Source organism: Mercenaria mercenaria, chromosome 7, assembly GCF_021730395.1.
Source record: "Mercenaria mercenaria strain notata chromosome 7, MADL_Memer_1, whole genome shotgun sequence".
In the NCBI taxonomy this organism is placed as follows: Eukaryota; Metazoa; Mollusca; class Bivalvia; order Venerida; family Veneridae; genus Mercenaria; species Mercenaria mercenaria.
Window position 1 is genome coordinate 78,248,527 of NC_069367.1, and position 26,191 is coordinate 78,274,717.

The window sequence follows — 26,191 nt, forward strand, 5'->3', positions numbered from 1 at the left end:
GCATTTCAGCATTATCAATGTACGAGGTACCCGCACATGCCTGTAAACAATTCCTTCATCACCATAAATTGCGTCAAAATGACTCTACCCAACAAACATTTCCTCCTATTTATTTTTAAGCTATTTGCCGAGATGAAAAACAAAATGATATTATCTCCGAACAATATTTTCTCAAAGATTTTAGAAAAAAACCCAAAATAGGTCATTACGGTTCATTGCCTTTACTTTTGGGCATAACCGACATCCCTTCTATCTTAGCGATATCCTCTTCTTATAAAGATTTACTAACATTACGCCACTTCTACTTGTTTGAACTTGGTGCGCCCTTAAAACAAATGCCGAATCATTCAGTTGATTTTCCTACGCTTCAGAAAAAGGTTCGCAAGCAAATAATAAACAGTGACAAATCTAATTTCGAAACGGCCTTTTACGTCTCTTACTGCTAGCTTTCGTATCATTTGTGTAAACAGCTTCCTAAATGAAGAGTATTGTTCACATAATTAGTCTTTGATTTTTCGTCTGCTTTTAGAATAGAGCAAGAACGCGCACGTGAATGGAAGCAAAAAAGGCGCGGAACATTACTGATAAGGGATAAGTTACGTGCGAAGGCACAAGTGTCTTTTGGCAGTTACCAAACTTGATTCAGATATCGAAAGATATTTTATTTACGACTTTGTCACATGAAAATTATAAATATCTAAGATGAAAGATACTTTTATAAAATAACTCTAGAGCGTGACATAAGACGGATATCGAATAAGTGTCTGTAACAGAACGACTATCAAGTCACTTTAGTTGTTTCTAAAGGTAAGAATTAAATGAAATTAATTATTCAAATAATTAAAAAAAAGATATTCATCGCTTGTAACATATTTTCAAGATTTTGTATTAATATAAACATATGATTTACATAAAACTAGATGTTAGGTTAAGCACACATTAACGCACAAGAATTTAAATCGTTCAAATGAATATCTCCATCTTAAAATAAAGCTGTTAAGCTTGAGTTTTGTTTTAGATTTTTTTCTATAATTTGATATACAATGTAGTCGAATTCCGACTGAATTTAGACAAAACGAATTGCTATAAAGTGTTATATACTTGCTTAATTGTGTGAATTGAAATGAAATAAAAACGTAAAATTTTGTATGTAAAAAGAGAGGCCGAAATTCTCTCGTCTCAAATTTTATGGTTAAGTACCAGTTACTGACTTATTTCTAGTGGATTATATATAGCATTATATCGCCTTTCGAACATTGTCAGTAAAATGGGGAAAAGGTTATGTAGTATAAAAAAGATATTTAAATAATAATCATACCAAATTGTCACTTAATTGGCATTCATCTTTGGAATATCGCATATATTTTCGTGCTGTAACATCTGGGTTGATGTCAGTGTCTGTTAGCGGGAAGACACGAGCATTTCCCAAGGGCTTGTTCAGATACTATTACATGCATTAAACATTATTTATCATAACGACAGTAGATAATTTGTTGCTCAGATTCACTGAATGTTCATTAAATAATTGTATAAAAAAAACGTCAACATTGTCTAATGACGGTGACGTCGTTCCTTTTTTACTGTTTTGAATAAAGCTTTCTAGGGTCATAATATACATGCTTGTCTGTCAAACGTTACGCGGCTGGTAAAGCTGTGGTTTTTATCTGAACATTTTTGTAAATTTCACTCTTTGCATTTATCTTACGATTGTTTTGTGTTATATGAAACAAGTGTATTAATCAAGAGCAATAATGTCTTTTGTTAACACTTGCTTACATTTCTTTTGAGTGACAATAACGGCTGTTTTATGATGGAAAAATAACGCTATAAAACGCCATGTTTTGGGTTTATTTCCTCAAAATTTAGGATGGTCCAAGAGAAAGGTATTCCACATTTGTCTAGTTTTGGTTCCAATTGATTCAACAAAATGTACTTCTGTTCCTTGTTCTAAGAGTTGGAACGTATTGGTCCTTGAAAGTTTCAACGTAAAATATCGGAAATTGATTTATGACAGTCAAATGTCTGATGAAAATCTAAAAGCAAATAAAGTCAAAACTAAAGAAATGAAAAATTCTCAACGATGCATATTTCATGATATTTACAAAAAGTCTTTAAAATGTGAATCAGTAACTGAGCAGAGTTTCAATATCCTGAAATTATAGATTGATAATTTCTCGACTTTGTTTTGCAGGTTCGTATAAGTTTGATAAAAGTATTATTTGTTATTTCTGTTTTATTTTAGCCAGTTATTGAAAGTGGATTTGATAAGTGGTTAGTTAATGAAGGAGCTCGCGCTCAGAATCCTAATTGGCATTCTTGAAAATAGTTGAATAATAGACCGTGATAATAGTTTAAATATTGATATTTTGTTTTTTTATTTTTGTTATCTTATTGTTCTAGTTTAAAACAAACGTTGTGATATATCAATGAATTGTTTCCCATAACTGTAACAAATTTTATCACACTATTTTTTTTTCGAGTTTTTATTCATGTTTTACTTTTGACGTACATACTTTATTCAATGCTTTAATCTATAAGCTTAGGTTATGACAACATAAATGTTCGCATTAAAGACCAATCCCAACCAAATGACCAACTTTTTGACCCGCTCATAAAGTACATGAAAACTATTTCCATAATATAGCTATGATGAAGCTGTACTACATGATTACAGGGAGACAGTCTGGTGTGTTTTCACGACTGCAACCATTCAGTCAGTCTCTTTAAGTGCAGTTTTAAAAGCATAGATAATAACTATCTTGTACTGTACAAATAAAGTGTGATCTAAACTTAACTAAATACACCAAGTGTTGTGCAAACGGCTACATCATTCTATTAAAAATGTCGTGTGTGAGGATGGGGTAGGCTTCGTGGCCGAGCTGTTAAGGTCCACTTACCCCTCACCAATGTGGGTTCGAGTCTCGCACAGGGCGTTGAATTCTTCATGTGAGGAAACCATTCAGCAGGTAACTGAAGATCGATGGTTCTACCCACGTACCTGTCCGTGGTGAAATAATGCACATTGTACACAGTGTCTTGACCTAATATATGACACCAAATACTTGCATATCTGAATTTGTATGAAATTCGTGTATAATTACCATAACTGGAACACAACGGAATACAATTATTCTGTGGTGGGTCTTTATAAAGTGCACTAAACCTACAACTATTATTGGTTTTAGGAAGAATGTTTGCTTATCATTTTAGTGAAATAATACGTAAAGTTACATTTTTATACGCCCGTTTGAAAAACGGGACGTATTATGGGAACGCCCCTGGCGGGCGGGCGGGCGGCGTCCACAAACCTTGTCCGGAGCATATCTTCTACATGCATGGAGAGATTTTGATGAAACTTGGCACAGTTGTTCACCATCATGAGACGGAGTGTCATGCGCAAGAACCAGGTCCCTAGGTCTAAGGTCAAGGTCACACTTAGAGGTTAAAGGTCAAATTCAAGAATGACTTTGTCCGGAGCATATCTTCTTCATGCATGGAAGGATTTTGATGTAGCTTGAGACATTTGTTCACCATAATGAGAGGGAGTGTCATCCGCAAGAACCAGGTCCCTAGGTCTAAGGTCAAGTTCACACTTAGAGGTCAAAAGATACAAGAATGAAAACTTTGTCCGGAGCATATCTTCTTCATGCATTGAGGGATTTTGATACATCTAAGCACAAATGTTCACAAGCATGAGACGGAGTGTCATGCGCAAGAACCAGGTCCCTAGGTCTAAGGTCAAGGTCACACGTAGAGGCCAAAGGTCAGATACAAGAATGACTTTGTCCGGAGCATTTCTTCTTCATGCATGGAGGGATTGTGATGTAACTTGGCACAATTGTACACCATCATGAGACGGAGTGTCATGCACTGGTCCCTTCTTTTGAATTACTTCCCTTTGCTGTTACTATAAATAGCTTATATTGTAACTTTTTCATTACAAGAGACCACTTTCTGTAGTAAAACATGCATGTTACATCCAATTCTGAGGTGTATTTTGTATTTTGAGCTATCTCTACCTGGTTAGGATTTTTATATGGACTTGTAATTTTTTTATTTTTTTTATTTTTTATATTTTTTTTCTCTCTCTCTCTTTAAAGATTAACTTCCCTTAGTTGTTACTATAAATAACTGACATTGTAACTTTTTTATAATTGACGCTAGGGAAAAACCAAGACCGCTTTTCTGTGGTACAACATTGATGTTACTTTCACATTTTGGGTGTATTTTAAGGTATCTCTACCTGGTAAGGATTTCTTTTTGTGGACTTAGAAAAATAAAAGAATTACAATAATTTCTAAAAAAAAAAAAACATTGTAAACAACTAGATAATTAAAATTCCATTTGAAAATACAGGTGCTAGTGTAAAGAAATTTACTGTGACGGGCGTATATTGTGACATTCTGGCACTCTTGTTCTTTTCTGGATACTATTTATTCGTCAGTAGTGCAGCAATATAAGATAACATGTAATTTCATTTTTACATCAAAGTTTAATTTAAAATTATTTTGGTGTCTCGTAGAATCATTGCTATATGTGTTATCACCGCTGTGTACAATGCAATTTTAGTTTATGAAGCTTAATACTATAATGCAATAAAAATAAATGACACGGTAAAGAGGTCATAGATCTGCTGCTTCAAACAAAATCCTTTGGTATCTGTCAGTATCTTTATAATCATAGAATTATTTGCTTTATGATAGATATTTTCAAACAAATTTCATCAAAATTATGAAATATTTTAAGCTACAGTTATGTTTTTGATAAAGTTTTAAGGTTTACTAAAACAAAGTCACAAGCCCATAACGAGATTCTGACAAAACAAACCTAACACCGCAACAGCAACACTATACTATTCATGACAAGATGACACCCTAGATATTTGAATTTAAACAGTACTCATGCAAATAAAGTCCATGTCGTATTAATTAAAAAACATTTCAAATTTAAAACGAATAACGCAACACTGATTTTCTCGATAAACATGTTGGAAGATTTAGGTTAATGTTGCATTCCACTATTGCCATAAACAAAGAGAATGAAATTTCCATTATTACGTTTGACATGCCTTTAGTCTGTATGATATGCATTAACTGTGCAGTAAATTTGATTTAGATAATGTTTCACATTTGTTTCAATTTCGCCTTACTGTACATTCTTAATTAGACTTAAAACACCTTTGAATTGAAAATTGATCGATACTGTAACTATCTTACATGGGATTTCTCTGTTTAAAGTGCTTACCGGTCCATAATTGGAAATGAGGACACTAAATAGAGGGAGGTGGGGGTATATCAAAATAGAGATTGCTTGATATTGAAGTTGCTTCAGTACCAGTAAATAATTATAAATTTATTTGATCAAATATAAGGTGTTTAACTCCTCTGCTCTGCCTTTCTGCAGTAATTGCCTAGCAACTACTAAAGGGACATTCGGATTTATGTCATTTTATTTAAATTGCGGATTCTATCAATAGTTTAACAAATCTAAAACAAAGATAAGTATAAATTTCCAGAACATGCACAGCGCAATCTATCAAATATGCAGATGATCTCTCTGCTCTAGTGCGTGTTTTATACAGTAAACATTTCGCGTTAAAAAAGAACAATTTCATCTGAACTGAAAGCTAATTCCTAAAATATCAATTTGAATATACGTAACTAAACAGTTTGAAATTTTGATATTTGACATAGGTATCTGTTAATAATATTGTATCGGGTTTGTTATCCAAAGGGATAGTAAATGTTAAAATATTCTACTTTAATTAAGTTATATTAACGTATAGCGTGTAATAGTATTAAAGTTTTCACGGTACCATGATAAATGGCTATCGTACTGTGATAGTACTGTGAAAGTATTCATAAAAGATCAGTTGACCGTGTCGACAATTTCTCATAAAAATATATTTCACAGATTATGAATTAGGAAAACTTAAAAGTATCCCTTTTATGTCTTCATTCAAAGAATACAAATGAGCCGTGCCATGGGAAAACCAACATAGTGGGTATGCGACCAGCATGGATCCAGACCAGCCTGCGCATCCGCGCAGTCTGGTCAGGATCCATGCTGTTCGCTAACAGTTTCTCCAATTCCAATAGGCTTTAAAAGCGAACAGCATGGAGCCTGACCAGACTGCGCGGATGCGCAGGCTGGTCTGGATCCATGCTGGTCGCACACCCACTATGTTGGTTTTCCCATGGCACGGCTCAAATATTAATAAATTTTAGTTTTGACTTTTTGTTTTACACCTGACTTATTCGTGCTTCGTCTGTTCCCATTGGATGCATTGATTTCACTTACAAAGAATTAACATATAATATCTAAATTGAAAATCTTACTCTGTTACAAGTCAGCTTCTTCCTTATCAAGATTTGTTTTCTTTATTTTACCATCACCGTATGCTAATTGAGGCCACACTGGTTATTTAAACCGCCAAATCAATTATCTTATCTTCCTTACTACTGAAGATCGTGTTCGAATAATACTGCTGTCATTAATAGGTTTAAAGTTTTGGAATACGTTAAATGCGATTTAAGACTTGTGTTCCATTATTTGAATTTTAAACTATTCATGACCTTATACAGGGAAGCATTATAGCAACATCTGAAAAACACGAGAACAAACATTATGAAAGCATTAAGCAACATCCAATTTTCTTGAAGATATTTCTTAGTAGTTTTGGTTAGAAGATGCATATACAAAATAAATTTATATGTTTTGATATCTGTTTAGTTAAAATATCTTTTTACAGTCTTACATCCTGCCACAAAACCAAGGACGCCAATATGATAGGGGCCTTATTTGCTCTTACAGTCTGCGGGTCGCGTGCAACAGATATTGAAATTGTTTTTTCAAAGCGGATCTTGAATTGCATGCTGCGCGCTAAATGATCAAATTTAAATGAATGTTAACAAATGAAATCCGAATGATGACAGAAGTTTTGTTAAGAATATGAATAGCATTAACCTCAAGTTTAACTATATTTCACCTTTAAAAGCAAGGTCAAATGAATGATTGCATGTTATTGTTTAACAAAAAGTTTAAAGTCATTTAGGGATAAGACTTTCTGAGAATGTAGCTGACTTAAAATGGAAATGTAGAGCAGTTTATGTCAACGTCTATGTACATTCAAATACATGAAAAATGTTTAACAAAAAGCACAGCCAAGACAATACAAAAAACACTAGATATATGGCACGCACTTGGGCACCGCTTTTTAACGCCCAGTAAAACATTTGGGTATCTACAACGGTTTACTTTTGTGCCGCAGGAGGAATGCAAACCGTAAAACTTATGTATTTCAGTTTCAAAAAGGATTCATTTATTGATAACTGTTTTATTCCATCGTGGATGGAGGTGGGAATGTGGGGTGTGTGGGGGGGGGGGGGCGAGGGGGGGGGGGGGGGCTCTATTTTCATGACATTTGCTGACTTTTCATACGTAGTAGGCACAGGAAATTTACTTGGAAATTTGAATAGAACAAAATAACCTATTTCACCATTAAGAGTATTTGTTATTCTACCAACTCTATTATTTGATGACTTCGCCATTTCCTTTCAAGGATCTATAATTCAGAAAGTTGGCAACACTGGATCACGGAAAACTATGAAAGAGACAACGAAATTTTAAATATAGGACATCAATCGCGATTTTAGTAATTTTAATTTTGCTATGAAATAAATGTTTGTCTCCAGAGCAAGCACTGAGGCCTTCGAACACACACTGTAAAAATACGTTATGATCCTTTTCGTGTCAGTTTATATATATCACTTTCTCAGTTGTTCACTGACAAATTCTTTTTATAAGTAGGCGTTTCTCAAAATATTTTGTTGAAATGCTATAAAGTGACAATATCAAACACCATCCATTATTTCGGTACGAGACAGTCGACGAAACTATATTGATAGGATGCCGTTCAAGGGTTCTATGAATGACAGCACGTGAATGGTTCAAATTACGCCAACGTTAACGTCACATACATTGGCGTTTTATAACGTAAATATCAACTTCATTTTTTATCAGGTCAAGCTAATTATCTTTTAATGGTATTACGACTTATGATTGTTCAATATTCTTTTCCGAACTTCTATTTAAAGTCCTTGAGTGGAAGTGTTTTAAATAAACACTCAAATAAATTCAAATGTTGTAATGCTTAGAACATTTACTGTTGTCATTGAAAGCGACTGGAAAAGATTCGTTGAACTCAATCGGTATTGCTGACCTCTGAGATATTTTCTTATTGGTACGAAAAGTAGAAGTGTACAGTTTTTGAAATGTTAGAAAAAAGTTTTATTTGAAATCTGTTTTACTCAGGTAATTACGTTATAGTTAAAGGCGGTCAGTCACATCTAAGCAACATTCACTGACAGTTTTCAGTCTTCAAATAGTTTGTTATTTATTTAGAAAACAAAACAATATGCATTAAAAAAAATTGTATCTCTATTAGAAATGAAATACTAATTATCAAGTTTTGAGCTTACCTCCCAACACTCTTCCCACTCTCGCCTTAGTACGAAAATGCTAAAACAATCACGAGTTCCTCATAAAGCCGAGATGAAAGTTAAATCATGCAACCATGGCAGCTTAAAAACTTTTTATCTAAATATTATTTTTGATTTGCAGCTGATATATATTGGGATATCTCAAGGGAAAGTATTTAACGTAGCTTCTGAATTTATTCATTTCCAATCCATTATTGTTGCGCATCCAAGTTAAGCAAAGGATGTAATAATGATAAATGCAAATACCTCAAGTATATAATTTCTTAGGCAATGTATGTTAATTTATTTTAAATTTACGCTAAAATACCTCGATCTTGATTCGGCAAACACGATAAGAATACCAAATTTTAAATCTACATCCGATGAACAAATCTAACTTGTACTAAATACTCAGTTGACACACCTAAGTGTAAATAAACAGTTGTTGATATTCTGATTTACCAAAATCGGATTAACCACCTTTAACTGAAATGCAGTTTTTTAATAAATGCACGTGTGCATTAATTATTTATATATTGACAATAAGTACTTAGCATCAAAAGCGTTCGAAACAGAAATACTAGAAAACTTTACTGATCTCAACTGCTTCATCAAACGGTTCTTGATTACAAAATATAATGAATTGAGAAGATACATATATCAAATCGATATTAAAGAAATTAAACGCGACCTTTATATAATTGTTTGCAACGAGAAAATGCCATGTACACTGCGGTTAGAAGGGTCTCATTTTCTGAAATTAATTATCTTTATCAAACCAATATCCTCACAGGGACGTGACGGTTACCGTAAATATTGTACTTTGCTTAAATAGCCTAGTCATAAAAAATAACGAGTTCCATCGCAATTCATTTCCGTTTTTAATCCCCCGCCGTGGCGGAGGGATTATAGGAATGGTCTCCGTCCGTCCTTCCGTCCGTCCGTCTTTCCGTCCGTCCTTCCGTCCTTCCGTCCGTAACAAAATCGTGTCCGGTCCATATCTCCTAAACCCCTTAAAGGATTTTCATGAAACTTGGGTCAAATGATCACCTCATCAAGACGATGTGCAGAACCCATGAGTCAGCCTTGTCGGTTCAAGGTCAAGGTCACAACTCAAGGTCAAAGGTTTGAGCCTGTCATTTTGTGTCCGCTCTATATCTCCTAAACCCCTTAAAGGAATTTTATAAAACTTGGGTCAAATGATCACCTCATCAAGACGATGTGAGAACCCATGAGTCAGCCATGCCGGCTCAAGGTCAAGGTCACAACTCAAGGTCAAAGGTTTGAGCCTTCCATTTTGTGTCCGCTCTATATCTCTTAAATCCCATGAAGGAATTTTATAAAACTTAGGTCAAATGATCACCTCATCAAGATGATGTGCAGAACACATGAGTCAGTCATGCCGGCTCAAGGTCAAGGTCACAACTTAGGGTCAAAGGTTTGAACCTTCCATTTTGTGTCCGCTCTATATCTCCTAAACCCCTTGAAGGATTTTCACCAAACTTGGGTCAAACGATCACCTCATCAAGGCGATGTGCAGAACTTATAAGTCAGCCTTGTTGGCTCAAGGTCAAGGTCACAACTGAAGGTCAAAGGTTTGAGCCTTCCATTTCGTGTCCACTCTATATCTCCTAAACCCCTTGAAGGAATTTTATAAAACTTGGGTCAAATGATTACCTCATCAGAACGATGTGCAGAAATTATGAGTCAACCATGCAAGCTCAAGGTCAAGGTCACAACTAAGGGTCGAAGGTTTGAGCCTTTCATTTGGTGTCCACTCTGTATCTCCTTAACCCCTTGAAGGATTTTCATCAAACTTGGGTCAAATGATCACCTCATCAAGAACTCATGAGTCAGCCATGTCAACTCAAGGTCAAGGTCACAACTGAAGGTCAAAGGTTTCAGCTCTGTATCTCCTAAACCCCTTGAAGGAATTTCATGAAACTTTGGTCAAATGATCACCTCATCAAGACGTTGTGCAGAATTTATGAGTCAGCCATGTCAGTTCATGGTCAAGGTCACAACTGAAGGTCAAAGGTTTCAGCTCTGTATCTCCTAAACCCCTTGAAGGATTTTCATCAAACTTGGGTCATATGATCGCCTCATCAAGAACTCATGAGTCAGCCATGTCAACTCAAGGTCAAGGTCACAACTGAAGGTCAAAGGTTTCAGCTCTGTATCTCCTAAACCCCTTGAAGGATTTTTATGAAACTTTGGTCAAATGATCACCTCATCAAGACGTTGTGCAGAATTCATGAGTCAGCCATGTCAGTTCAAGGTCAAGGTCACGGCTAAAATCAAAGCTTTTACCCTTTCACGTTCCATAGCAGTGGCGGGGGATTTAGCTGTCTTTCAGACTGCCTTGTTCTATTTTCTTTGGCTGCATTCACGTTTTTGCATTTGTGTGTCCGTAGGTGGAGCATTTTTAAGGTGCAATCGCCAGAACTTAACAGTATTATTTTACGCTGAGTTATGTCAAATTTAGCACCTGTTACCTCACAAGGAAGTAAAATAAGTGGCATTATTAAAAATTTAGCAAAGTAGAACTTTTGGCAGTATTTTGCACATCAAACTTAATCCGAGCTAAACTTATGGAAAACAAAGAGATGTAGAAAGTTAGCCAAAAAGTTATATTGTTATTATTATATCATAACAAAAAATATTTATTTCTTTGGTCGTAGACAATATTTAGGTTGAAGGGGTGGGGATAATACAAAGAAAATACAATTCGTCAGTCTCAACATATAAAACGGGACGGACAAACAGCAAGCTGAAAGCTTAGACATAGTGTTGAATGTCTGATCATTGGAGAGCATGGAGTTTATTTTCTTTTGTAATAAGCTGGTTTTGGGAGACAGGAGGGTTGCTTTTATTGTCATTACTTGTCGGTAGACCCGCTGTTGGTGTTTCTTTTGTTCTGTTGTGTAAGTCCAAAGGGTTTTCTTATTGATTTGATAAACAAATCACTTTTTTAATTTGTTTGTTTATTTGTTTTGCGGTTAGAGCCATTTTCCAGCAGAATTTTAATTATTTAACGGCGGGCAGTAAACCTAACTTAGGTACCTTGATTCTGTTCCAGTACTTACCTGTTTTTCGCAAGTAACTGTCAACTCCCTAGCATGAATAAGAGGTGGTGGACAAATGATTTCAGACAAACTGTCTTTTATCAACGATCACATACGCCTTGCCCGGGTATCGAACTCGCGACACCAAAATCTGTTCATCTGCGCTTCCACATTGCGCTAAACGGGTGGACTTCTTTGGGACCGGGTACGTTGTAATGTACTGGCGGAGAACAAGTTAGAATTGGCTTGAAAGTTCGGATCCGACAACACGAACAATTCAGGTTGAAGCGGTATAATCTTCTGCAAGTTTATGTCATCAACTCGTAATATGTAAGATTTGTAGTACAAATATTTTGTAATACAAATATTGGTCTGTCCTAGGTACACAGGCAAGTTTTTTTTATTACAGAAAATAGTAAATATCTAATATAAACGCTACAAGGAAAGAGATAGGGCGTCACCTGTCTGTAGCGTTTACATTGTTTGATAATGTCTACCGGGAAAATTACAGACTAACCGTACCTAAAGGTCAAGAAATAGCGAATATCTCTGAAAATATAGCTGTTATAAGCTAAAGGGCCTCGTGAAAACAATGAATAATTAATGCAATTTCATGCAATTTGCAATTTATACCGAAACTGATTTTGATTACCTTCGGACAATATTTTCTATACTGGGATACCTTCCTACACGAACACAGAAAACAAAACTCTCTTATAATTACATTATTTTAACAAACTGAATGATAATTTGAAACTGACATGAAACAAATGTCACATTTTTGTTCTCTTTGAATGCAACATAAAAATGAATTGTTATTATTAGATAGCTTTGCTGAACATTGGAAAAGCATCTTCTTTAAGATCGGTCAAATTCAAAGTTTCCATAACTTTTCAATATTAGATAGAATTGAAGCCTTACAATAAAAGCCTATTTCTCAACTGGTTATACAAATTTTGTTGAGCTCCTAAATCTCTACAGCGGCAGATCTTGCAAAAACCATACTTTGGTTAATTTCAATTGCACTTCAATTTTTATAACTTGTAGATCAATTCGTCAATAATGTATTAACATCTTTACAGTTTTATAGTAAAACTTTATTACAAATTAGTGCATTGATGTCAGTGGAGTGAAGAACGTGGAGATTTCACTCACGAGAAGATTAAAAATGAATATCACAATTAACTGTAAAGTCTTTCAAAGTGGAGTTATTAAATCATTTCATAGCAAAATTCTCATTTGTGAGACAAGCTCACGTTGGTCATTGAGTAACTTACCTGTTGTGATATAATAGACAATTTATAGATTTCCAACAGATTCACATTATTTTAGCCTCTGATTATGTCATTGATTTACAGCAACAGTCAATTTTTTTCTATGTGATTTAGTATAAGAATATCAATTTACCTTTGTCTGATCCAGACACATAAAAACAATAAATGTTGAAGTCATCTGCTTTTTTACAGTTATACACTCTTCACTAAAATGATTTATTTCAGCTGTCATCGATTCAATATAGAGACTCAGTTTGTGTGTCGGACTCTTTTGATCTTTTTTTAAGTGTCTGGTGTGTATATATCAGTATCTGTATGGGATATAAAAGAGACCATTCTCGCATACCAGAGGTCTATCATCATGGTTCCCTAGTTGAGCGTTCGTCTCCGGATTTTGATGAACCTCTGATGAATGAGAAAGCTACAACACAAATCGATACCTAAAATAGATAGATAGATAATGTCTTTATTTGTAATAAGCCATTTATGGCCCATGCGCAAAGCATCAATAATCATATGAAATAAAACACAATGATAATATGGACAGGTCACATCATGTGAATAAGACTAACATTACACAAGTAAGCAAACATGGGAGAGACAAATTTCAAACATACTTTTAAACTAACATATAAGCATAAACAGTAAAAATGATCGTCAGTGTATCGTTTAATAACCATCGTTAACATATTGTCTGTTTCAGCCGCTGAACTATTTTCGAATATTTAACTGTTCTAAGGCTTAGAACAGTTAAATATTCGAAAATAGTTTTCTTCTTTCAAAAGCCTTATAAACGTATGTTGATAATTTTTTAATTTCGCTTTCATTTGTAGAATTCATCAGCTCTGTGAATTTAAAATAATTTGGCATACGCCAGTAATATCTCTTGATATACAGTTTCCTTAAGTCTACATAAAGTGAACATTCTATAACAAAATGGTATTCATAAATAAACAAGTTAAATTAAAAAATGCACCAGTATTACTCTATAAACAGAAGCAATATCATATTTTATACCTGACTTTGTCCATGTTTTAAATATAATTTATGTCAAACGAAATTTTAAACAGAGTGTTGTCATTTTACCAGTTAATGAGTACTGTAATAAGAGAGAAAGAGATTATAAATGATTCTACTGAAAACATATACAGCTTTAAAAGTACAATGTATTGCATAGGGACAATTGAAAAAAAAACAAACAAGGAAAAGCCGTTATAACTTCTGGAAACTAAATGAAACCGATCAACTCTTTGTTTGGATGTTGCTGATAAATTTGTCTGCAGCCAGTGGAATGAAAAACGTTACCAACATCTGTATTTTTAATAGCTTAAAGCAACATTATAATTTTATAGCTTACACTTAAAAAAGTAAATTTTCATCAAGCTTTTGTTTTCTACAGTTACTCATTTGCAACGGAATCTGCCACTTGTCAATAGCAATTGTTCAGCATAACGCTGGAGATTACCAAAAACAAACTGAACATTTTGCTGTCAGGAATAAAAATATCAAATAAAATACTAGTAGTAAGACTTGGTTATTTGGCGAATACTTTCCCAACATTCATTTTACACTGCTATTTACAGCATTTCTTTGATTATTTTCAGATATGGACCGGTTATTAACAATAGTTACGTGCATCTATTATTTGGCGTTCTACGTTGCCGCCATTCCAATATACAACACGGAGAAGACTTCACTACAAGATGTTTATAACAAGTGTAACTCAGCTGCAGCAAACAAAGTCATTTTTGATTCCGCAGAACCACCATCGAACTTTCTGTTAGACATGCGCAATGAAAATGATGTAAATGCAATCATCGTTGCATTAACGCGAAATGACGATAACAACATTTCTGACGTGTTCGGTAAAAAACTAAGCTTACTCGATCAAGATCTTCGTCTGAAGCAGTTATTAGATACCATGAACGACTTGCGTAGGGAGTGTATATTTGAATACATATCAGAAAAGCGACCGACAAAGAACATGAAAAAGGATGCAGAAAAGTTTGAAAATTTAGACCCCGATAATTTTAGCGACCTCGGGATTAAAGAACTGTTGAGCACAAACAATGGGTATATAAGCGAATCTGTCAAGAGAAATAGAGCAATCGGGTTAAATCCAACAGGCTGGAGAAAGCGCCGAAGTGATTCGAGGGATACCGAAGATCTTACAAAGTTCCTGAGAAACATGAGAGAACTTCTTGAAAAACGAGAGAGACTTTCATTTAACCCCACTGGATGGTAGCATATTTACATTTTAAATGTTCAAATCAATTATTTGAATGTCATACGACATGATTTGAAAAACAGTAACTATACCAACAGTTTATCAAATTGAAAATGTTGACGAATACAAGTTTTAGTAACTTTACAATGATAATTATCAACTGCAAATTAAGTTTATTTCTATATCTTACTGTCTTACCAGAAGGCCCCTATTTTAATTTCTTTCTTATTTAAAGTTTGAAATATATATTTTACAGCAGTATGTAGGTATAAACTTTACAGTACTGTAATTCATTTTAATCCAATATGCAATCAATATTTTAGGAAATTCAACGTGTAAAATTTTTAATATATAAAATGATACATATTTTCGATGTATCTATAGTAATTAAATAAAAACTAAATGTTCCAGAAACATCATACAACGCAAACTACCATATAATTTTGAAGACATGTTTAAAACTAATGAATATTTTTTTTTTTTTTTAAATGTCCCTATGACCACTCTTTAAATCATTTCAGTTGTTGTATACATCTGTGTCAGAAATATCAAAGACTATGTTAGATATCTAAAGAGAACTAAACGAAACAACTTTTTACAGAATAAATGAAACAAATGTAGCTGGACATGACTGATACATGATCCAACAAGATGTCAATTTTCTTGCATCTCTTTGTAAAACTGCTAATTCTTAAAGTTCATAGTAAAAATTTAAGATTTCTTACTTTTGCGACAGGTTCAAAATGTTTTAAAAAGATATATCAATGAACATTTGTGTCAAAAAGGGTCAGCTTTATTTCGACATCTTGGCTTTTGCAAATTCAGAAGCAGGATTAAAATTCCGCGTTGTAATAAATAAATAGCGTCTGGGTAAGGTTACATTATGAAAACATATGGTATGCATATAATTTTGACTTAACATACTAATGCAATTTTGCAGACACCACCCCCATATAGGTGACAATGCACGTTATATATACTGAACAAAACAGCTAACCCGCCATTAGTTCTTTTGCCAGTAATTTACAAATTACAGAACGTACAATTTTGAAATTTAGTCTAGATTTGCTGTTGATAAGTTTTCACAATTTCAAAAAAAAAATATTTTATTATATTAAATTCGCACATTTTTCGACTTCAGCACATCTTTGAAAAGTCATTAAATACTCTAAAACATCTAGAATTTACCAACTAGTGAAAAACTTATGAGGTAAGAAAATGACAAAGAAACAAAGCGTTGTCATGCCCTATCGTAAAAGAGCATTTCATATGTGTGTGAAATTTAAACATTTCCTAGTAAAATTCAAAATCTACAACTTCTTTATTTCTATAAACGCATCTTTCATGTGTATTTTTGTGACTTTTAAAAACGGACATTTATAGTAAAACGAATAAAATTATATTTTTGTGTAATTTAATACTATTGAAATTTCCATTTTTTGATAAATCGATCTAACTTTCCCTTTAATTTAAGAAATATACTTTCAGTAAATTTGAAACTATTTGCAAAATAGCAAATGACGGGTTAGATCTTTGGTTTAGTATAGATAAAAACGCAGCTATATATAGTTAACTGTCAATTGCCATGACAACAGTGAAAATCCAATAAATATCTGAAAGATTATGGCTTTGTACTTTTTGTTTTGTTTATAGTTATATAAATACGAACGTTAATCTGTAAGAATATGTTCCTAGTTTTTGGGTGTAGCCCAGTACAGCAAGGTAGATGAATATTCCAAACTGGAGATAAAACTGTTGATATCCAGTCTCATACTTTCTCTAAATTCGAGTGGCTCCAGCACTAGCGTAAAACACCGAGGTATGATGTATCTTCAATCAGGGACTCAATAACATAAGCTTTCATAATTGTAAATCATGATTAAACTCCCTCCATCCTTTATGCGTTTGGTGTAGGCTACAGACCCACGGACAATGCACTTGTGTAGCCGCGGGACGTCAATTACGACAGAAAAATGATTGACAGAAAATGCGGTAAATAACCTGTCATGTACCGTACGATGCTGGCATTGTATATATCATATCGTAGCATTTGTTTTTACAAATATTTCAATTTAGTGAATTCTATACCTTATCAGTAACATCCAAATGAATTTGGAGTTTTGCAGCACAATGTTTCAGACAATGTTTTAAGTTAGTAGGTGTGTTACTTAATGTTCGGACGACCTGTTATAAATAAGCGAAAGCAACCCGTATTGTCTGATGATGGTAACCGTGTAATAATCTCTTTTGTGTAGTGTACAAAGTTCTAGTATCTAAATCTTCCAGCTACGTGCACGCTCTTGAAAAACACTACATATCAAAATTATTGCAGGTCCAAAACAATAACACTTCCAAATGTACGGTGTTAGCTTCGTTAAGCATAGTTTCATATGGTAGATGTGTTTAGCAATGTTAGAGAAATGATATTTATGGTGGCTGATTTAGGACATTCCGTTATGTCGCGTTGGCGTGTGCGCGGTTTATGTAGCATATTTCGCTGTGTTGCCCTGGCACGCGCGCGAACGCGCGAATAACGAAATTTTAATAAAGGCAGCGTAACTAAATTATTACAGATGATTCCAAATTGTTCAGTCTATGCAGTTTTATCTTTTCGTTCTCTCATTCGAATCAAAATGGAAAGGTTTTTATTTGCAATAATTAAAACAGCTTAATTAAATATATTGATACCTATTGACAATTTATTCCTGTTGATATCCACCGTCGCAAAGATATGAGAGATCACAAGTCAATTTTCCTTTTATAGCCCGGCTTATAAATCCTAAAATATGGCCGAACCTTGCAAACTTTAGTAGAGACTTAAGATAATACATTTCTTAAAGAACAATACCAGAAGATAATTTCTGATTATGGAACACTCGAATCAGTCAACCATGAAAGCCTGGACAAACTGTTTTATGACGTCATCATTAGGACAATTGAATTCGTAAAAATAATTTTATCATGTTCAGTAACGTATAAAATTGTATTGCCCTCTTCTAAATTTCCAATAATCTGGTGACAAAACAATTGGGCTATGTAGAGCTTTTCAAAGTTACATTATTCTAAGAAATATTAAAGAAATGTTACTTAGTGAAAAATTTGTATGAAAAGGGATAAATGAGCCGTGCCATGAGAAAACCAACATAGTGGGTTTGCGACCAGCATGGATCCAGACCAGCCTGCGCTTCCGCGCAGTCTGGTCAGGATCCATGCTGTTCGCTAACAGTTTCTCTAATTGCAATAGACTTTGAAAGCGAACAGCATGGATCCTGACCAGACTGCGCGGATGCGCAGGCTGGTCTGGATCCATGCTGGTCGCAAACCCACTATGTTGGTTTTCTCATGGCACGGCTCAAATTATCTAAAACGACGCATCACAAATCGCAAACTTTACATTCTGTTTTCAAACAAAGACAAACTTTTCATAAAATAGTGTCATAAAAAGTGGAAGCATGTGTTTATAATTAGATTATATCGATTTAGAATTCGACTATAAATCTTTTTCGGGTCATTATAAAGTTGTCCACACATACGGGAGAGATTCCTCATTTTTTGCTCATTCTAAATGTTGTATATTTCTTTCTCGTGGATAAGAACCAAAACTCGTATTTATATAATAATCAATACATACGTAGAGCTTAATTCGAATAAATACGTCTCTATACTTTTGCAGCGATATGTTACTTGATATAACATAATGAAGAACACTATAGAGTGGTTAATTTCATGACTATTTCACAACAGAGCTAGGCTAAGGGATGGCATATAAAATATTAAGAAAAGCAGACCCTTTCTAATTGTTAAAAATCAAGGAAGGTATATAAAACTGAAAGAAGAAATATTCCCTTAAAGAATAATTGGTATATTTCAGAGAGATTTTATTTGTACCGCGATGTTGCATACAGCTGTAAACTGTATGACAACATGCACTTACCAAATCTTCTAGCGTAATACTTAGACTTTTTCAAATACCTTTCAAATTACTACATGCACATAGTTTTAGTCATTTAGAAAAGTATATTGTTAATAAAATGTCAAAATTACAGCTAATTGAAATGTACAATCTCACATACTTTTATTCACATCAATGCCTCAACCCATTTAGAAGCGGCTCAATAAAGGAACTTATATTTATTTAAGTATCTAGCTCATATTTTATTGTTTATTGGAATCATTTAAAACATTTGTTTAGAACTCCATTTTTAAAAGTGGCATGTGAGATAATGTTTTGACATGAACTAATGCAAGTTGATCCCGATAAGGTAAAATATTCGGATAGAAGGTGTGTTGCTTGAATGTCTTTCTTATTGTGTGGTGACTTTTATCTAACCTATTTATATCAAACTGCATTTCCCCGGGTAGATGATATACTGTGCTAGTCTGTCGTATGACTGTAGACAAATTATTTACAAATGTACTTTTACATATGTTTCAAAGTCAACAAAGTACATTACAATTTGGATAGGCTACCTCATTAGTATATGTTAAAGTTTCTACATTATAAACTATAAACCTATGTACCATTGCTATGACGTTACGTAAAGGCGGTAAACTATGGTAAATGTGTATGTTACCGGATGTGTCCAATGGGAAAACTGCATTGTGACACGACATTAATACGTTTGCTGCAGGGTTCCCGAGAAGTATAACTCCCAAAAAATGTAAAATTAGACTTAATATTTCAAGTAGTAGTTATAAGATATACATCATCATCGTGGTTTAGAACTTTATATTTTGGTATGAAATACATGGTTTTTGTTTAAAGCGCGTGTGAAGACTACCGGTCTCTATAAACTAAACACGCCCATATGTTTCATACCCAAATGTGAACTACTAAACCGCAGTCTATTTCTTAATGAAAGGGGATGTAAGGTGGACATAAGCATTTTTTACACAACTTAGTACTCTAAAACGATTGCATTTGATGAAATGAACTGAAATAAATAGTTCTACCGAAGTCAATTGGCTTTCCAAAACGGGGCTACAAATATCACAACGTTTGGATGTACGATTGCTTACAGACGTCGCGTCGTCATTCTTTTAGATTACACTGTACATTAGTCATAAGACACTTTCATGATGATGCATGCTAGCATAAAAATATGCCGTAAGTTGAAAAGTTTATCTATAAAGAAAACGTAAAAGTAATGCAAAACTGAATCAGTGTAAAGAATGTTAAAGAAATACCGAACAAAAATGTATTTATATGATATAAATAGCGAATTAGCAGTTTCCATTTTGGTAGGTGCGTTCGAAATACGCACCCCTAAACACTTAAAACACGTAAAAAATATACTCAAATGAACAGTACTAAGTGGCGTAAATACTATTTCTTAAGTTAATCAAACTGTGTTTATATCTAACAAATGAGTATGTCTAGATTGAAAGAAAATTGACATTAGAACATGATTTAATCTCACAAAGCATGAAAAAGTCTTACAAATTAATTATTGACCTATCGTCCCAAAGGTCTAAGACCATAGTGTAAAATAAAAATCAGCTAAAAAACCGACATATTCGGTCACAATCTGTGTTGGCTTATAGCTTGATTTGTTATCTGAATATACAATGTAAATCTTTTATTACTTTAGTTTGCAAAAGTATACAGAATGATACACACATCATGACGTTACAAAGAGTAAATCAGCTTTGTTAGATTTATAGATACAGTTCACTTAAAATATTACACGCATGTCTTTATATAAATCACATTATTAAAAATATCGCATTTAGTAAGATATATTAAAAACGTTTTGGTTCAATTCCTGCTCATCTGAGCTCTGAACCGTGATAAATCAGGTGAAGAACCACTCAACGGCCTTATTTATTTTTATTTTTAGTAATACACGGTCATTGAAATGTTTTGATAAAATTTTCCTGGGCTTCATTTATCCAAGTAGTAATAAACCGGACGTGATGCAACCTTTTGACGTCATAATGTACTTCATAATGTTCTCTTACCGGTCCGCGCGTCAGCCGTTGTTTATTGCAGATTCTAACACGACCCAATTCATTTTCCTAGCTGAATATTATGTATTTTTATACTTCAATACATTTTCCTGACGTCACAATTACTATGTCAAAGCGTTAGACGGCATACAGTCGCGCAAGAAAAGAAATCAACAGAAAATAGGCAAATACGAGTATTTGATGGATGTCGTCAAGGATCCTTCGTAACGTGTTAGAATCGAAATAATATATCTCATTTAGTGATTTGTTCTTGAATAAAATCATTGTTTGTCGTTCTGATGCGTATTATTATATCACTCGCGCTACGCCCCCGTGATATTATTCCTGATTTCTTAGATATACAGAGATTGACTACTTTCTTCTCTGTTTAACTTGCAACCAAATTCAGCTAATAGTATGTTAGAATCTGCAATTTATTTAATGGTAAATCGCTCATTTTTTTATGAGATCGATTTATTAACTAAAACTATACCAGTAAGACTTTGTGAAAACATGAACCATATAATAATGTTGTTTTTTTCTATGAATGATTCCACTCATTGACAATTATTCTTTTTGTGACAACGAACCTTTAAATCTAAGTACGTAACTAACCGATATAATAACACATTAATGACAGTAACGCGACAAATATGCACAATCTATTTCCATGTACCGATATTCGATCGCGGATAATGTTATAAAATTGTATTAAGTGTTGTCTTAAGGGTTTTGTATTGAAAACTGAATATTATATTACATACATTTTACGGTAATTTTGATAAAAAAGGAAGCATCGATAGCTGTATATACACCACAATGAATATTTTTGTCTTTTTCTGAAATACATTTAATTTATTTATTTATATTATTTCACTTTTGCATTCCTATAAAGATAAATTATATAACAATTTTGTCAGGTTTCATTAAAAAATATAACTACTAAGAGATTTTTTATCAAAATAACGGAAGTCGTTACGCACAGATAAACTTGAGAGCAATCTTGCTTTTGTTACTATAAATAGAATGATATTAACACAAAACACTTAAATCTTAAAATTTTATTAAAAATTTAGCGAAATATGACGATTTAAAGAGAAATTTGCTGAAAATATCCTTTATATGAGTTGTCTGCCCCCGACAAGAGAATGTGCGAAAAGTCAGTGTTCCATATCCGGATTTTTATTTGACATAACCTTCAATCATTTTATGTTCATGGCTTGTCTCTACTAAAAAGTGCAAGATCGAATGACTTATAAGCTTATTAAAGGCTAACTGCCAAGTATAGGAGAAACCTGTACCATTTTCTTTGGTATGTTTTTGCTAGGAAGATAATCCACGACCTTCCGCAGTTTAGTTTGGCGCGCCACCACCAAGCTACCGGGTAGCTGGGGTTGATACAGTTTCCTGGAACATTGATATAAATAACTTTTAGTTAATCGAAAATAGTGTTGCTGAATATTAAGTTGCTTTATTGCAAAAAAAAAAAATAGAGAGAACCTCCAAAGAATTTTCATGAGAGAAAGATGGAGAACGCGTTGTTTGCGGTAAATGATCCTGACGATCATATACTCTATCCCAGATACGTGTCTTTGACTTGGAAAACCATAAGTTTTACCTATAAAGCATGTTTGATAGCAAACGGGACTCAACAGCACACAATTTCGAAAACCGAATCTGATACAAAAAAACAGCAAACGACTTAATTTATGAAATATGAACAGTTTCCTTGAAAAAGAATTTTCACACTAAGAAAGCTCTTTAAAACTTCAATTGTATCAGTTTTTCCTCGCTGAATGATCATCTGATATAACTATCACTTAATTCACATTTAGAATGTTTTTCTTTTCCTCGCCTTTACACTTTACAAAAACATGTGTAAACAAATCACCGAGAACATGTCACATCTCTCTGTCTTAAATCTACTAACATATTCCCTGAAGCTCGATTAATTTAATTTCTACGTTTATTAATCATACAATCGATGTGCTTGGAAAATGGTGGAAAATACAGTCGGACTAGATTGTTCAGAGTATACAGACTTACAGTCGGTAATACACGGAAGTAATTGTAGTAAGGGTAAATCATTATTTAATAATCACTTCACTGATGTTGTCAGCTTTTTATACACATTCAGCTTGAAGAGTATTTGATTGTTCATGCATTTCATTTCTAAACGTTTCAAAAATCTCATTTGTGTTCAAGTCATCTCTATGTCACCCGTGACTCACTTTCTAAAGTCTTAAATTGTACTTGATTTTGGAATTATGCATAAATTATGCGGCTATCAAACAAAATAAGACGGAAACTGCATTGTAGGTTAAAGAATTTGGAAAAGAAGAAAGACATGGACAAAATATTTGCACGAAATATAGATATTAAAATAGTCAGTTAATTCACATAGTAAGGTACTGTATTAAATACCGAGGGAGCATATTACACGGTACATCGGGCCCAGATTGAAATATTTAAATCTGAAACTACGTGGTAGAAATAAACTAACTGTATTATTTGATAATATATGATAAGTCTTTTTTGTTTGGATTAATCTATAAGGTCAGTAATTAAGCGATTATGATTTCTTTATATATGGATAAAAAAAGAGATACAGGAAAAGGAATATACAATTCCTGTGCTGCAAAATATAGGTTTAGATACCATTTTATGAACATATGAAACTTGCATGACTTTTGAAATTCTTAGGATTTTAAAAGTTTAGAATTCAAATTATATCCAGAGAATGTTAATATATTGTAATGAAATTAGTAAGACTCCACAGGAAACAGATTTACTTAAAACAGGCGGCTGTCATAACGAGGACATGATAGTAAATGCCTTATAATTAACTCGTTTGAACAAGGTCATAATGAATGCTGTTTAAGGTGCGTTTTCTCATTGAAACATTCAGTGATGTGTATATAAGGTGAAACATGTTCGGACAAATATATAAATTAAACATTTATAATTATATATCCCAGTTTGCTAAGCAATAGCTGGTAATAAATGGGGTTAGTTCTGTTCCTCAAAACACATTCAAATCATTGGTTTCCGTTGACCAGTCGGTAGCGTAATTATATAAATATCAGGTCTTTATTTTAGCTGTAGCAGCAAGGAGTACATACGTACTTACGAAACGTAACCAGCGTATGGTATCACAAACATTAAACAGTAAACATTAAATGATGTCCATACAACACAAACATTGCCTTTAGTTTTCTCTAGTGAAATATATCCAACAAATGGTTCATTTCAATCATCTTGGATGAGAAGTAATTAAGAAATGGCGTTTCTTAGATTAGATTGCCATATCAACAATATGATCGATCGTTTTAGAATGGCATGAACTATAGAATGCCTAAAGGTTAGCCCCATATTTTGAAGAAAAACTTCTAACCACACCAAAATATAGAAATGATTAATTTATATGAAAACTGAAATATAAATCCCAGAAAAGGGCTGCATATAAGGGCTGCGCTATCAGACAGTTCAGCGCCTTGAAAAAATCAACATTTTCAAAGAACTGTTACATATCTTCATTTTGATGCATTTGCTGTAATGTTCCAGTGATGACATTTCACAGATCTAGGTTTAAATTGGGTTTTAGCGATTGTTACATTTTGTTTGTTTACAAATTGTGTTCATTTTTAAAGGGGAAGGTTTAATCTATCCAGTCATATGGGACAAATATAATGGACAGGTATATTGTTGGTAAAGAGATTATTTGTTTACCATTTAATATTTCTGTGGTTTGGTGATATACTGCTAAACGTTAAGATGTGTGAATGGTAAAGGACGATGAACTGACGGACACACAAAGCACAGCAGCTAATCTGAACAATATCAATAAATCAATTCAGCATATAAAAGTGTTTTGCAAAATAATTAAAAGAAAGAAATGAACGAAACAAAAACATGAAAAACGAATGTCCATCGTTTTTTAGCTTCCTTGCATCGAATATCTTTTTAGATGTATCGATGGTCGTCGGGTATGTTTCCTTTCGGATGTTTCGTAAAGTAACCCAGTCTAAAAAGCTGAAAAAAAGAACATTTGGTATCACTAATAACACATTCAAACACTACAGCAAAACCGTCTGTAGGTGGTTATATGTATATAGAAGGGCATAAAATATCTCTTTGATACACTGTACCAGCCGTCAGATTTAATACTGTCATATGCTGCACACTAAGAATATATACGTTATACACGAAACAAAAGAAATGAAAATGTAGAACCATTGCCCTTCCATAAGCCAGATGGAATGCTTCCTCAAATGAAAAATTCTACAACCTAATTGAGATTTTCAACAAACATATTATTATTATTATTATTATCATTATTATTATTATACCAGATTTATATACGTTATACACGAAACAAAAGAAATGAAAATGTAGAACCATTGCCCTTCCATAAGCCAGATAGAATGCTTCCTCAAATGAAAAATTCTACAACCTAATTGAGATTTTCAACAAACATATTAAACATATTATTGTTATTATTATTATTATTATACCAGATTTATATACGTTATACACGAAACAAAAGAAATGAAAATGTAGAACCATTGCCCTTCCATTAGCCAGATAGAATGCTTCCTCAAATGAAAAATTCTACAACCTAATTGAGATTTTCAACAAACATATTATTATTATTATTATTATTATTATACCAGATTTATATGGCGCCCTTTTCATGATCAATTTCACGTTCAAAGGCGCTTTACATAGTTCAAATGCAGCCACACAGGGCACATAATTCATCCTCTACTAGTACAGACACAGGGCGATCTGACCAGAGGGACAGAGTGGGATAAAGCACCCTCGACAGAGAGATCAGAAATCAGATACAGGCTTGTCCGGCTAACTTAGCCTAGCTCGTTGCAAATAGACAGCCTGGTTCTTTAACGTGTCCAGTGTATAACACTGATACACGCAAGGATTGCCTGGGTTCCTGATCAGTACACCTCTAGTTGGGTGGGAAACACTGAAAAACGTTTCTGAAAATTCCCGAGTGTCTGCTAGGGATCGAACACCCGACCTCAGGATTGGAAGGCCAGTGTGCAAACCACTGAGCTATCCGTCCACCATAGGTACGGGAAAGTGATTCGAAGTCAAAGACTTCAACTGATCTATTTTTTTCGGAGGCGACTTAAGTGTGTTTACAGCAGTTGAAAAAGTCTATATCCGTATTCTGGG

At 33.6% G+C, this 26,191-nt stretch overlaps 1 protein-coding gene across 1 annotated transcript; it reads left to right on the top strand.

Annotated features, from left to right (window-relative positions):
• The first annotated feature begins 466 nt into the window (after positions 1–466).
• Positions 467–16,668, top strand: LOC123553886 (uncharacterized). Its single transcript, XM_045343600.2, has 2 exons — positions 467–807; positions 14,424–16,668. Exon 2 carries the CDS (start codon positions 14,426–14,428, stop codon positions 15,062–15,064), a length of 639 nt encoding a protein of 212 aa, XP_045199535.2. The 5' UTR covers positions 467–807; positions 14,424–14,425; the 3' UTR covers positions 15,065–16,668.
• The last annotated feature ends 9,523 nt before the right edge of the window (positions 16,669–26,191 follow it).